The 15,602-nt window shown below is 37.2% G+C and overlaps 1 protein-coding gene across 6 annotated transcripts in view; it reads right to left on the bottom strand.

Annotated features, from left to right (window-relative positions):
* Positions 1-15,602, bottom strand: part of SLC9A6 (solute carrier family 9 member A6) — a 69,800-nt gene that overhangs the window by 40,635 nt on the left and 13,563 nt on the right. For all 6 annotated transcript variants that reach the window (XM_070604829.1, XM_070604828.1, XM_070604830.1 and 3 more), the window contains 5 exons: positions 9,796-9,995; positions 8,324-8,401; positions 7,961-8,037; positions 7,542-7,654; positions 5,180-5,285 (listed from right to left, as the gene is read on the bottom strand). In XM_070604829.1, coding sequence (XP_070460930.1) covers positions 5,180-5,285; positions 7,542-7,654; positions 7,961-8,037; positions 8,324-8,401; positions 9,796-9,995 — 574 coding nt within the window. The remainder of the gene's footprint in view (positions 1-5,179; positions 5,286-7,541; positions 7,655-7,960; positions 8,038-8,323; positions 8,402-9,795; positions 9,996-15,602) is intronic.

The following is a 15,602-nucleotide window of genomic DNA, read 5'->3' as shown; positions in this document are numbered from 1 at the left end:
CACCTGGCTGGAGAAAGAAAGGATATGGCTACAACAAGCTTTTTTCTCCCTCGTCACAGTTTTCAAAATGCTGGCTGGAACAAAATATCTACGCCACGCCTCCTGAGGCTGCTTTCTCTGGATTAGTTCACATAAATTCAAGATTCACATTAATCGTTATTTTACTCTTTAATCCCTAAGATGCACAAGAACACATGAAAAGCACTGTGGGCTGAGAACAGATGAGAGGTTTGTTTTCTTCTTTTTAGTAAAATCTTGGCCTTTGGATTGAAATCTTAACTCTTTCACATCCATCAACATTTTATCTTGAGGCAGCAACATTTTTACGAATGTTTTTTTAAATCCTGGAAGTGACACAGTGTACAATTTAGGGGGAAAAATCACCCCACCATTCCACTACCCTGACAGGTCTATCTTACTTTCCTTCTGTATTTCTTTCCCTTCTTTTTGTTGCATGCATGCTATTTCATGTTTAGTTGTAACGATAATGAACACATGCTTTTAAATTCTGCTTCTTCAACTAACAATGACATAAAAATTGTTATAGCCTCTCTAACTGTGGCTTTTAAAGACTTCAAAAATGGTCCAAATGGATATAACATAATTTATTTAACATTTCCCCACTGTTAGACATTTAAAAGTGGCTTCTAATATTTTTGTTACTACAAATAATAGTGTGAAAGAATACATTTGTGCCTTTTACAAATTTCGGACTATTTCCTTGTGCTACATTCCTAGAAACAGGGTATTACTATACCCATGGCTTTTTTACATGTTGTGCAACTGCTTTCAAATACATCTGTATTACATTTTCAGAGGGAAATATAACTGTATCTCTCATTTTTTTAGTGATCATATCTATTGGTCTAGAAATTCTACTTCTAAATAACATCCTACAGAAATACTCTCAAGGATTCACAGAGATTTACACGTAAATATGTTCACTGCAGTGCTCGTGACAATAATACAATATTAGAAAATATTAATCAAAAAGGAGTTGGAGAGGTAAATCTGCAGTGCATCCATACAATGGGAAAACAGAAGTATTAATCTAGCACAATGTCCAAGTGAGAAAAACAAGTTAGAGAAATGTATGTATAGTACTAGGCCATTTTTTGTTTAAAAAATTATTACTACACAGTCTTCCTCAGCAAAAAGAGGAAGATTGGCAGCAGATGTTAGCTCAGGGCTAATCTTCCTCAAAAAAAATTATTAATAGATTTATATATATGTTAATATGTGGAATATTAATGGAAAAAGTCTGGATAAAAATCTTAACAGTGGTTATTTTTGACAGCTGAAATTTTAGGAATTTTCTACTTTCTAAGTCAAATACTTTGAATTTCTGTTACAAACGTATTAATTTTATTATCATAAATAATGACAAAAGATAAAATACAAAAAAGCTGGTGATACCAATCTGTTAACAAGAATGTACGAGTAATGTAGTTTTATCACACCAGGGATCAAGAAACACTAATTTTGCTTACCCGGCATTATTGATATTTGGGGCCAGATAATTATCTGTTGAGTGATGGGTGCTGTCCTGTGTACTGAAGGATACTTAGCAGCACCCCTGGCCTCTACCCACCAGATATCAGTAGCAACCTCCTCCCATTCGTGACAACCAAAACGTCCCCAGACATTGCCAAATATCCCCTGGAAGTGGGGGCAAAATTACCCCCATCAAGAATCACTGCATGGACCATTACCAGCAGTTAACTCTTTTCATTAACAATTTTTTCTTGTTAACTGAATAGGTAAAATTGGTCATTTATTTTAACATGTATATCTCTGGTAACTAGTAAAGTTAAACAGTTTGTCATGTTTGTTTACTCACTGTACTTCTCCTTTTATAAAATGTAAATCAACCCAAAAAACATACTTTAAACTAGTATACATACAGGTCTCCAGGCTAATGGTATATCCATTCAGCGGAATACTATACAACTTAGAATTTATCTCCATCTAGACATACAGACTACACTATAGCAGTACATACACATCTACCTCCTACAGCGACATATAAGGGAACCAGCTTCACTTCACTCTCACCAGATTAAAAGTGTTAACAAAAGCAAGTAGCGTTAATCTAACAGGTCAAAATACAAAGAAAAACAACTTCCAACATAAATTTCAAGAAGGGTTGCCTTAACCTGTTAATTGCCAAACAGAACTCCTTCAGAAAGGGGTCCTCCCTCCATGCAAGGCTACTTTTATAGAATATACACATTAGAAAATCATCAAGCTAACAGAACTCAACACAAAGTAGACTATTTCTATCAAATGAAAGATGATGACAAACATCTTGTCAAGCCTTCCAGCTAGTAACCTCCCATAGCCAGTAACACAACTAGTTTTCCTTCAGTGTTTGGGTAGGAACCCATTTGTTCAACTCCATTAAGACGCTAACAAGCTCCCTGATACGATACTCTCAGATACAGCCCTTCTCGACTAGGGTTCCACCAGACTATGTCATGAATTAACTTATCTAAGTCTAGAATGGTACTAGCTCTGAACCTTCCTCAGAACTGAGAAAAGAATCACTCGAATCATTCTCTATAAGGCTGAATGCTCTCACAGAACCCTATTTGAGAAAGGCTACAATAGCAGGACAAGCACAGCTCTTTGTGAGCAGTGTTATGGAAAAGGCATTCTCTTTATGACAAATTTATTCTTCACCAACAACGATATGTACACCCCAAAGCTCAAAGGCATAGGGCACAATAGTTTACAATAGGACCACAACAGAGATTTTTCTGACCCTTGATCCATTAGGGCAATGAAGAAGGAACACTCAGTAGTAAGATGATTAAGCACCAGGATAATGATCTAGGATGGGGAATTGAGGCTAAAAGGAACTGCCTGTATCTTATTCTCTTCATCTGGTAGCACTGGTGCTCTCGCAGGTTCCTATGTACTGAAAGCTTCAACAATCTTTGGAGTGTCATTTTTTTGTAACACATAAGTTACAAACACACTATCTGTTTCTACCTTCTTTGAAATAATATAAAACTTTTATTTTACACACCTATTGTCATTGAAGGTGTACACATTCAGTATCAATATTAGACACTTTAGGTTTTATTTTTTAAATTATATTTGTATTAGTTGTGGACAGCTGCAAAATATTCTGGCAATAAATAGAGGAGAGGAGTGGAATTTACATACATTGCATTCACAAAAAAGGATTTGACCTTTTGCATATCATTATACACAACATTTAAGGGATTAGTGTTATATCTCAGAAAAGGTAATTCTCCACTATGCAGTAAGGCAATGGCAGCAATCAAGCTATGTAAACTAGAGTCAGTGACTGATTACTCTTTTGTAGTTAATAAAATGGAAATTTAGGAGAGAAATAAAAATAAAGAGAAAATATAAACGGCTTTTACTTCTCTCTCATAGAAAGTTCTGGTATGGAGTAAAGGCAACTGTCTATAGGGTTAGATATTTGCTTAGTAGGAATGAGTTGGCAGGATTGAGTTCTTTAGAGGTTCAGACTCATTCTTTCACCTGCAAACACATTCTAATAACATGTATAGCAATTTCTATAATTAGATTAAACTATGGCTCATTTGCTAATTGTCTTTAAAACGTGTATTAACACTTCCAAAAATTAAAAAATGTTTCTGAAATGATTATGTCAAATAAGAGAAATACAAATTAAACTATAATGAGATATTTCTCAATCATCAAATTGGAGAAAATACAAAAGTCTGACAAATATTCTGTTGGTGAAACTATGAGGAAACAGGCACTCCCATAATTTAGTGGTTAAAGTGGAAAATGGCATAATCTCTCTGCTAGGCAATTTAGCAATGTCTAACAAAATTACAAATGTATTTGCCCTTTAACCCAAGAAACTCACTTCTGGAAATTTATCCTACCAATATAGCTATGCATGTACAAAACAGGTAAGTTCAAGGTTAATCACTGCAGCATTATTCAGGATAGCGAAGGATTGAAAACCCTTTGTTTCCAGCAATAGAAAACTGAGTAAATACACCATAGTACTGTTTATAGTATAGCACATAGACTACTATACAGCTACAAACAAAGAATGAGAAAACTGTTTTGATATAGAAAGATCTCCAGAACACAGTTATGTGAGAGAAAGCTTGGTACAGAACATATATATCATGCTACTTTTAAAGATTTTATTTTTCCTTTTTCTCCCCAAAGCTCCCCAGTACATAGTTGTATATTCTTAGTTGTGGGTCCTTCTAGTTGTGGCATGTGGGACGCCACCTCAGCATGGCCTGATGAGCGGTGCCATATCCACGTCCAGGATCTGAACTGGCAAAACCCTGGGCCACCGCGGCAGAGCGCGAAAACTTAACCACTCGGCCACGGGGCCAGCCCCACGCTACTTTTAAAATAAGAAATGAGAGGCAAATAAGAATATTTATTCATATGTGTGCTTGCATATGAATAAAGAAATTCTGGGATACACAAGAAACTAATAAAAATGATTACCTATAAGGGGCTCGGGGTACAGGTGAATGAGGCCAGGAGTAAGAATACAACTTTTCAACATATACCTTTCTATATAGTTTGTTTTTGAACCATGTGAGTACATTACCTATTCAAAACATTTAATTTGGGGGCCAGCCCTGTGGCTGAGTGGTTAAGTTTGCGCACTCCGCTTCAGCAGCCCAGGGTTTCGCCAGTTGGGATCCTGGGTGCGGACACGGCACCGCTCATCAAGCCATGCTGAGGCAGCATCCCACATGCCACAACTAGGAGGACCCACAACTAAAAATACACCACTAGGTACCAGGGGGCTTTGGGAGAAAAAGGAAAAAAAAAATTTAATTTAATTAAAAAAATAAAATGTTTCATGTTATAGTGTTAAAACAGAATATAAAATTATATATATACACTACAATCACAACTATGTAAAAATATCATGCACAGAAAAAAAGAGTAAAAGAAAATGTTTTAGAATATTTACAGTAATTGTCTTTAGGTGTTGGGAGTACATAACCTTTTTTTCTTCCTTTTTCTCTTGTGCATTTTCCATGTTATCTACAAGTATGTATTTCTTCAAGAGGGAAAAAATGCCTCATCCTTTCAAATATTTCCATTCATAATGCACTTCACTCAATAAGTGACTCCTAGTTCCTAATACCCTAACATTCGATAGACAGAATATAATAAGAAAACAAACACTTACGAAGACAGCACTATGGCAACAGCATCGTTGAGGACACTTTCACCAAAAAGAAGGGCATAGAGTTCAACATCAACTTGAAGCTCGTGGAATATGGCCAGAACGGTCACTAGCAAGTAGAAAGAGTCAGAGGAATATTTAGACATTACAAATATATTCCCCTTCACAGATGATTATAATAGCTATTTAAAAAATCATTTCTTCCTCTTAGAATTCAATCCTGATAAACAGGCTCTTACCATATTAAAGATTCAGTAATTTTATGTCAATATTTTCCTTTTCCCTAATTGTGTACCTGCAATATCGCCTTTCTCTCTCTTACAAACTGTCGAAAACAACCTAGAAGGACTGAGCTGGCCTACATTCTTCACACAAATGCTAATAATTGTCTTGTACATTTCTTTTCCATAAAGAAAATGTTCCAAATTTCTTATAGACCAGGTGATCATTAATCTTTGATGACGAATATTATGAAAAGCATTTCCTGCTGTAAACTTCATCGTTTCCTTGGAGTCTTACAAGGAAGAAGGAGCGTTCACTTCTATTTGACCAGCAAATTTCAAAGCACACCGGTTTAGCAAAGAGTAGGAAATGAAAACACAAGGTTGGTTTTCGGTTGGGATAAAATTTATGACCAGAATTACAGCTGCTATATTTAACTCAATTAGAAGCCAACTATCAGGTTATTACAGCTTGAGAAGAAGAAAAAACCCCTTTTTTAGGAAACAATTATGTGAGAATTCTTAGAAAATCAGATGAGATTGAAGTTGCATTATAACTTTAATTGCTGAGTCACATACAGCTCACTTGCTAAATAAACCCAAGCAGACATGAAAAAGTATCATAACTAGAGATGGGAGAGCCTCTTCAAATGCCAATCAAAATAAGAGGAAATGTGCATTTTATAAGATATAGTTTCTACTGCAAAGCATTTCATCCGAAATATACTGATACCAAAGCTTACCAAGAGAAAACGAGAGCAGGAACAATGCTGCAGCACTTTGAAAAGAGAACCTATGCTCACCCTTCTACCAAGTGAACAATTGTAAAATAAGAGAAATATTATAGGAGCAAATGCCTACATAATTCAGAAGAAATATAACTGTCCAACTTTTATATAAGCAAAACAGTTTTGCTTGAGCCATTCAGGCAATACGCCTGCCCAAATAAAATCAGAAGACTGAAGTAACGTAGCCAATTGGATTGCTTAGATTTCTCACAGGTTTTGAAAAGTCGAGGAGCTTGCTTCTAGTGAGAGGACAGGGAAAACAGACCACCGGCTCCTTGCAAAAGCCATCCTATCTTCATGTCGACAATGGGAGCAGCTACCAACAATAGGGGGCAGCCTTGATTGTCTTTAAGGGAGCGATTTGATTTTCAGTTTTAAAGATGCTCAACTACACAAATGCCCCTGGAATGCCCTCTAGCTTTTAAAATCATCTCTTACAGAGTACAGAACAGATTTTCCTACTTCCTATGATGTCCTGTGTCATCAGAGTTTACAAAGGAATTCAGAGATAACTGGAAGATCCTATCTTTACTTGTGTTGGATGACAATTCAAGATGATGATTAACTTACAAGGTCAAAGGTAAAACAGAACAAACTTCTACCAAGGTCCTGAAGTCTAGTAAAAGAAAACTTGCATCCTCAGTTCAAAAACTGCAGCCTCTGTTCCCATTCCTACGTCTTCGGCCCACATAGTCTCTAAATTCCTCGTCTGGGTGTAGCTGTGAAGCTCAGTAACACAGTAGCAGGAAAATGACAACCTAACGTGTACAGTTAAATTCATTCTCCAGCTGTGCTCTATCAAAACTATTTTATAACCATAAACCCAATTTTATGAAAACAATTCTTTAATGTATATTAAACCCCCAATGACCCAAAGTCACACTTGTAGTAGCACAACTGCCTTCTGACAATCATTTAAAAACTTTTTTCTTACTCTTAAATGCAGACAGCTGAAGGTGAACAGAAGATTTTTAAGCAATTGGTTTTCTGGAAGCTTGAAAGGATGTGTATAATTATTACGCAGTTTAAGCTAGCTCATCTTCTCCTATACCCAGTTACTAGGGATAGACACCAACCTGAATTCCTAAAGAAAATATCTTACAGCCCTTGTCTAAACAGCATCAAATTGTGGACCGGTAATAGGCAAATATGCTAAAACAAAAGAAAATCAAATAAATCTGTGCTTAAGTCAAAAGGAACCATGAATTTTGGTTTTTTCCCCACAATTGGAAAGTATAGTACTATGGGAGATACCTAATCATGAATTCCACCCCTCAAAGGAAGAATTACCCACATGTGCTTTGACAGCAAAACACTTCCTGAAGTGCTTAAGCTTCACGCTCATGGAAAACATACCTGGATCAGTTGCCGAAACGATGGCACCAAAGAGCAGGCAATCTGTAAAGTAAAAATCTCCTGCAAGTTGTCCAGTTACTTTCATCAGTGTTACACAGCCGTACATTATTGACCTGTTCAATGAACACATTTCTACTTGAGAAAAAACGTCAACTGTTAAAGAAGTTAGAATAAAGTAAGAATAAGAAGATGGGTCTACTGTAGTACTCATGACTAATCCCAAATTTAATTCATGTCATTTAATTATAGTAACACCTTGGCCTTAAGGAAAACTCAAACAACTTATTATCTATGTCAATACATCTTACTGCAAAAGTCCTTAGACACATTCAGGAATACAATACTGCATAAATCAAATATGCATTACTTTAAAATTATAATTTGAAGGTTAAAAAGTGTTTTAAGCTTCAAATACTTACCCAATTACAAAACAAGAAATTGCAGTTCCAAGAAAAGCATATGCTAGGATAGACCCAAGGTTTCGAAAGAAATGTCTCTGACAAAAAAAAAAGTTACACTGTGTTAGAATACTTACCAATTATCTGAAAAAGAAAAGGTTTTCTATTCTGGTGTGCTATGCTAATATTAAATGCATTATTCATTAAAGGAAATAAGTAAGAGGAAGACTTTTTGTACAGGCATAAATTTCAGCATCTAAAAAGGATAAGGCAAGGAGAAGGGAGGGAAACTTGGAAAGAACTGCCTGTTTTTGAAGTGTCAAAGACGATAAAGCCCATGGAGTTTAAGGTGGTTCAAAGCATATGAAATACAAAAGCACTTACTCTTTTCAGACTATATCCTGCATAAAATATGATAGGAGGAAGTAATATGTTGAAAAACACTTCCGGATCAAAAGTAACCTGTTAAAATAAAGAGTTCTCTTAGATGAATTCCCTTAGAAGACCTCATATTACATTACCAATTCTCAAAAAGAAAAAAGATTAAATGTTAAACTGGTAAAAGGCAAGAATATTACTGTGGTAACTGAAAAATATTTCATATGGGATAGCTGTTGTTCCACTTCTCAACCAACGACAAGGAGACAGTGTTGGAGCAATCAGTCAAGTCACAGCTGTGCAAAGTGTGTTCAAATACTATCATACCAAAAATCTTAAAAATAGGAGAAAGCATGAACATATCCGAGCTCTAAATAAAAGAGACCCAAAACTGGGAACACAAAATTTGGCGGTACATCTTTATTGTTGGCAAAAGGAAACAGATCTCTTGCATAGGTAACATCTCTAAAGGTATACAACATAATACTATGGTAAAAAGTTTCTGGACAAGTCATATTTCGAGTCATGACAGCCCACTTCTTTTAACACTGATTCCCTATAATAATACAGATGCCCCCTTCTGTTCAGAAGGCTGTAGTAGGATTTGACATGAACACAAAGCAGCTACACACATACCCATGCTAAAATTTCACGTACTAGAACTTTTAAGGAACTGGAATTTTCCAAGGGTGGAAAGAATTCTTGCTGCAAAGTGAACTTTAAGTTCATATGAAAATTTAAGATGGTCAGGAACACCATCTTTAACCAAGTAGGTATAAAAGCCAAGTCATGCCAATGTAGAAGCCAGAAGTGGAGGCAAACAGCCAAGGGAGGGCAAAAACAGAGACATGAGCAAAGAGGCCCTGAGAAGATTCATGATAGAAACTATGAGGGGGCAGGAGAAAACAGCTCCAGGAAGGTCTGGGAGCCAGACAGACTGCAACCCAACCTCCTACATATAGCTTTAGGCACAGCATAGGACAATAACTGATATTCAGATTGAGGCCCCTGAAGTTATGCCAGATTCTGACTCAAAGAAAGGTTAAATTGTGCTCAGTATAAAATACCATCAAAGTAAGAAAGAATTCAAAGAAATATTAATGGACTATTCTAGGTTTTATCAAATAAACTCAATGTGCTGAAGTATATAAAACTCTGAGGACCATCCGCAAATTCAAAGAAATGCTTATAAATTCTGCTGAACTCAATACTGGTCACCATTTATTAGAACTGTCAACATCACAGAGTGAAACAAAAAAGGTTATAGTACTTAGCCTCAATCAGAAAAGGAAATGTACAGACAGGTCCATTTCCTTGGCATTACATTACATTCATTAATTGAGGTTTTATTCCATTTTAAAAGACTGATTATTTTAAATATCATTAAAAATTCACTATTTATTTTTCTCCTGAGTCACTCTGTTGCTAGTTATACACTTTTTTAAAAGTACAGAGATTCCCTTTAACTAAGAACTTACCTTTCTAAGCATTTCATTATCTTGAACGTTATTGAGTTCATGTGAACTAATCTCTCCTTTCAGCGTATACTCATAAAATTTTCCACTAACATTTACCAATAAGGTAGTTGGGCTTGACTGCACTTCACAGCTCAGGGTCACATTATTTACATCGCTTGGAACATGAATCCCATATCGAAGCACAAGGCCCACCAAGAGACCTGGAAATAATAAAAGAACAATATAAGCTCTTCTTTCGGAGGGAGACTACTTCTTTTGTACCCTACACATACCTTTGGACTGACAGCAGAAAATCTCTTACCATAGCCCCTGTGGTTCAGAACCAATTTTTAGACCAAGTGCAGTTACATTTTAAAGTATTACTAAATTCACAAACCTAAGAGTCCAATATTCATATAATCCACTGGGACAAGAGGGAAAAACATTCCCTAGGGTAAACAGCACGTAACACTGCATTTCTAGATCAAGATGTAAATAAGTGATTAGGTAGGGAACAAAATGAGGAAATACCTCCAAATCATCTGCACACAGAATATGCTCCAAGGTGTCCCCACCCAACAGTGTAATCATGTTAGAAATGTGTTTACCACTCCCATCTACTAATTCACAAGATTAAACAAATACGTTTCTCAAGTTATTCCTAAAGCACATGGCTGGCCCAATAATAGCCATTTAACAAACTGGAAAGTCAACAATACTTGTAGACTGATTGAGTTCTTCTACTGCTAAAGGATCAGATTTTAATTTTAAAATACAGTCATGCATTGCTTAACAACAGGGATATGTGCTGAGGAATGCGTCATCAGGAGATTTCCTTGTTGTGTGAACATCATAGTGTGTACTTACACACACCTAGATAGTATAGCCTACTATACATCTAGGCTGTATGGTACTCATCTTATGGGACCACTGTCGAATATGCGGTCTGTCCTTGCCTGAAACATCATTATGCGGTGCATGATTGTACAGGCTTCAAAATCAAAACATGGAATAGAAGTCTTGAATCTGGCACTATAATATCAACATATTGCTAGGATTTTACCCAGATCATCATACTGATATTCAAATATGCACAATGTTCTAGGTACTATAAACCTACACTGATCAAATTGTTTAAAAACAGATTTATTGAGATATTCACATAATACAAATTTTACCATTTAAACTGTACAATTCAGCGGCTTTTAGTATATTCATGAAGTTGTATATTGATCACTACTATCTAATTCCAAAACATTTTCATCGCTCAAAAAAGAAACTCCATACCTATTAGCAGTCACTCTCCATTTCTTCCAGCCTCTGGCAACCACTAATCTACTTTATCTATATATAGATTTGCCTATTCTGGACATTTCGTATAAATAGAATCCTACAATATGCGACCTTCTATGTCTGGCTTCTTTCACTTAGCATAATTTTTTCAAGGTTTATCCATGTTGTAGTATGTATCAGAACTTCATTTCTTTTTATGGTCAAATAATATCTCATTGTATAGATATACCTCAACTGGAAATTGAACTCAAAGTTCTGGAACGTTCTATCACTATTAATAGTTACATTTTACCTGCCTGTCTCCCTTCACTCTACCCAGCCAGCCATTGTTTTAATATATGTGAATGGCGTATTATGCTATGTAGGCTCCCAGGGTTCAGAGAGGAAAACAAGAGCCCTCCTTAAAGTAGCTCTCAGTCCAGTTAGCGAAAACAGACTGTAGAAACAATTATAATATGATCTATATGTATACAAGGTGTTCTAAAAACAGAAAAGAGATACCTAACGAAGCCTGAGGGAGTGGGACACTAGGGAAGTCTTTCCAGAGGTGTTACCTAAGCAGGTAATAAAGTACAAGAAAAGGTTTTCCAGGCAGGAGGAATAGTAGTACATATCCAGTCAAGGAGGAGGGAGGGAACACAGCCCATTCAGGAATCCCAAGTCCTTCAGTATGGCTGGGTTATAAAGCGACCAGAGTTGGGGTGTGAAAAGGTCAGCAGGAGCTGAATCTTAAAAGACCCTGCACGTTGGGGAAAGGTGTTAGACTTTATCCCGAAAGCAAAAAGAAGTCATAGAAGGGTTATAAGCAGGGGCTTGACATCAGAGTTCTATTTTAGAAAGACTGGTCTAGACAACAGAGGTTCGAAAAGGCCAGAGAGAAGGCCACAGCAGTCATCCAGGCATTAAGAGCTCAGGACCTAATCTAAGAGAGTAGAGACAGGGAAAGAGAAGGATTTTTAGAAGCTATTATCTTTCAGAAGGATATGGTGACTGAGTAGACTGGGAGGAAGGGAGATGAAAGACTACAAGAAGTCTAAACCGACGCAGCAACTCAGTGGGTAAGCTGGCTTGAACAACCAGGTGGGTAGCAGGGCCATTCAGTGATACAGGGAACAGATCTGCCAGGGAAAATGCACAGTCCAGTTTTGGACATGCTGAGTTTGATGTACTTTCGACACATGCATAGTTGAGTATGTGGGATCTGGAACTCAAAGAGGGCCGGGGCGGGGGGGGGGGGGGATGGGTCTCAACTGGAGATAAACACTTGGCAGGCATAAGATGGCTGAAGTCAGATGTGGATGAGATTACCTGGGGAGCAAATAAAATGGGAAGAGGACTATGGATATATGTCTGGAGTTTTATCTCAATATTTAATAGCGAACATTAAGGGGCCAACATTAAGTAGAGGAGGAGGAGCTGATGAAGGAGTCTAAGGAGGAAAAGCCACAGGAGCAGGAAGAAAAGAGGCGGAAGTGATGAAAACTAGCACATGCTACAACAAAGTCAAGGAATACAGGCATTAAAAATTGTCCATTAGGTTTGGCAATAAGAAGGTCATAAGTGGCCTTGGTAAGAGCAATTCCAGTGGAGCAGTGGGGGCAGAAGCCAGAGTAGAGTGGGAAGTGATGAAAGAGGAATGGGGGGGCGTAAGAGGAGTAGTTGGTTGGGAAGGGGTAACGGAGTGGAGATGAGGAATCCTTCTAATCAATTTATAGTCACACATATTTTTTTAAAGTGAGCAGCAATGAGTAACTGGTAAACAGTATGACATCAACTTTTTAAAAAGTTTTAACAAAAGTTCAGATTTAAAATAAGGGAAAGAGAAAATAATATCCAAAATATATAAAGAACTTAGACAACTCAACAGAAAAAAACAAATAATCCAATTAAAAAAACGGGCAGAAGATCTGCATAGACATTTTCCCAAAGACATACAGATGGCCAACAGGGACACGAGAAGGTGCTTAACATCACTAGTCATCAGGGAAATGCAAATGAAAACCACAATGAGATATCACCTCACACCTGTTACAACGGCCATTATCAAGAAGACAAGAGATAAGTGTTGGTGAGCACGTGGAGAAAAGGGAACCCTTGTGCACTGTTGGTGGGAACATAAATTGGTGCAGCCACTACGGAAAACAGTATGGAGGTTCCTCAAAAAATCAAAAATACGGGGGCTGGGCCCATGGCCGAGTGGTTAAGTTCATGCACTCTGCTTTGGCAGCCCAGTGTTTCACCGGTTCGGGTCCTGGCGCGGCCATGGCACCGCACATCAGGCCATGCTGAGGCGGCATCCCACATGCCACAACCAGAGGCACTCACAACTAGAATATGCAACTATGTACTGGGGGGCTTTGGGGAGAAGAAGAGGGAAAAAAAAGAAGATTGACAACAGATGTTAGCTCAGGTGCCAATCTTTAAAAAAGAAAATCAAAAATAGTATTATCATATGATCCACCAATTCCACTTCTGCATATTTATTGGAAGAAAACGAAAACAGTAACTTGAAAAGATATCTGCACCTCCATGTTCACTGCAGCATTATTTACAATAGCCAAGGTAAGGAAACAACCTAAGTGTCCATTGATAGATGAATGGATAAAGAAATTGTGGTATTATATACACAATGAATTATTCAGCCGTAAAAAAAGAACGAAATCTTGCCATTTGCAACAACATGGATGGACCTCGAGGGCAGTATGCTAAGTGAAATAACAGACAGAGAAAGGCAGATACCGTATGATCCCTCTTATATGTGGAATCTAAATAAAACAAAAACAAAAGCCCACAAGCTCATAGATAGAGAGAGCAGACTGGTGGTTGCTAGAGGCGGGGGGTGGGAGTTGGGAGAAATGGGTGAAAGGGGTATAAATTTATTTAAAGATCTTAAAAAATAATAAAATAAATGAAAGATACACTTTGAAAATATCTCACCTCCAAAAATCACAATAAAAAAGTGATAGCTGGGTATCAATTGTTTGATAAACATAACTTGGAAGAGAAAAGGCTACAGATGCACAGTCATCCAGCCCATATGATACAGAAACAGCTCTTTTCTCTACTACTCCGTAAGATCTCCTAATTAAGAGGCTCGGTAAAAGTTGTTCCCATATATTTATGTGCAAAAATCACAGTTAAGCTGCTACAAATAGTTAGAAATAGCAACAGAAATTCTTCCGTGTCCCCAAGCCTGACTGTGTAGGAACAGTACCCACTGGTTCTACTGCACCTGACCCGATGCTGAAACATCACTGGGTGCCCTGACGAGGGCTCAGCACTTGGACAGATTTCAAACACACACCTCAGCAGTTAAAATAGCAGCAAGGAGAATAATGACTTAGGTTGGAAGAAATCAGGATCCTTTTATCACAGCATCAAACATCTGAAAAGTTGGAAATTATCTGAATAAAGTTGACAGATCAAGTTAATTTGGGTTGTGTGAAAGGTCAAATCCTAATCATGGAGTTAAAGCACTTCTCAGTAAAGAGAAAATACACAAAAAGAGTGCTTTGTTAAGGGGATAAGGCAGAAACTTCTAACCTCCTACATAGAGAGAGGCACAGAGAATACTGATATCATAAAATTTAAAATTACCAAACAGGCAACAAAAAATACAACCACAAAGAAATATCTTCCACAAAACAAAGAGTTCCCAATCCCCTTACACTTTCCTGACCCTCTTGCTCTAGAAACACTCCCAGGGGTAAAGAACTCAGTGTCACCTAAGGTCCCACCATTGTATGAGGCTCACAGTGGAAATTGGTTTTCTCATGGATTTCAGCCCATTCTTCCAGCTTACCACATTAGAAACCTCTGATAGTCAAAAATATGGAAGGAATACCACTGAGGTGTTAAGTGTGACCAAAACTGATAAAATTTCTACAAATTAAAAAGTATACTTGTGTACGTATATATTTATATATATGTGTGTGTGTGTATATGTATATAAGATGTATCTACTTCTCAAAGAACGCTGTTAGATTCTGTCTTAAAAAGCTAATTCAACCTCAAGATACCCAAAAAAGTCAAGGCTTTTGCTGAACTCTAGTTAGTTTTACATGTGTTTATTCATCTTTTTGTCTCCTCGCACATTCTCTAAGGCAGCTCTTCCATCCTTTATCCTCCTTCTCAAGTCCTCAATCTCAATGCCTACTTTTCTGAGAAGCTGGATGCCATTTGATGTAAGGTGCCTGAATTCCAAGCCTCTCCATCTCAATGTAAGCTCACTTTTCCTTAGCCCCTCTCTCAGGAAAGATAAACCTCTTTTCCAAGGAAATCCTTTTACCTAGGACCTGGAACCAATCTCCATCCTAATTGTGTCTGCATATATTATTTGATCCTTATAACCTCATCAAATAGATACTATTATAAATCTCTCAGTCATTATTTCCTCATCTATAAAATGGGGATAAATGATTTGACCAACATTATTTGGCACTAAGTGATGAAACCAGGACTGGAATCTGGGTTTTCTATTTCCAACGCCTCTATAGTTTTCTACTCATCTCCTCACTGTCACGTCACCACTGACT

The sequence above is a fragment of the Equus przewalskii genome, chromosome X, assembly GCF_037783145.1.
Source record: "Equus przewalskii isolate Varuska chromosome X, EquPr2, whole genome shotgun sequence".
Classification (NCBI taxonomy): Eukaryota; Metazoa; Chordata; class Mammalia; order Perissodactyla; family Equidae; genus Equus; species Equus przewalskii.
The sequence above is the reverse complement of the archived record's forward strand: the minus strand, read 5'-3'. Positions and strand labels throughout refer to the sequence as shown.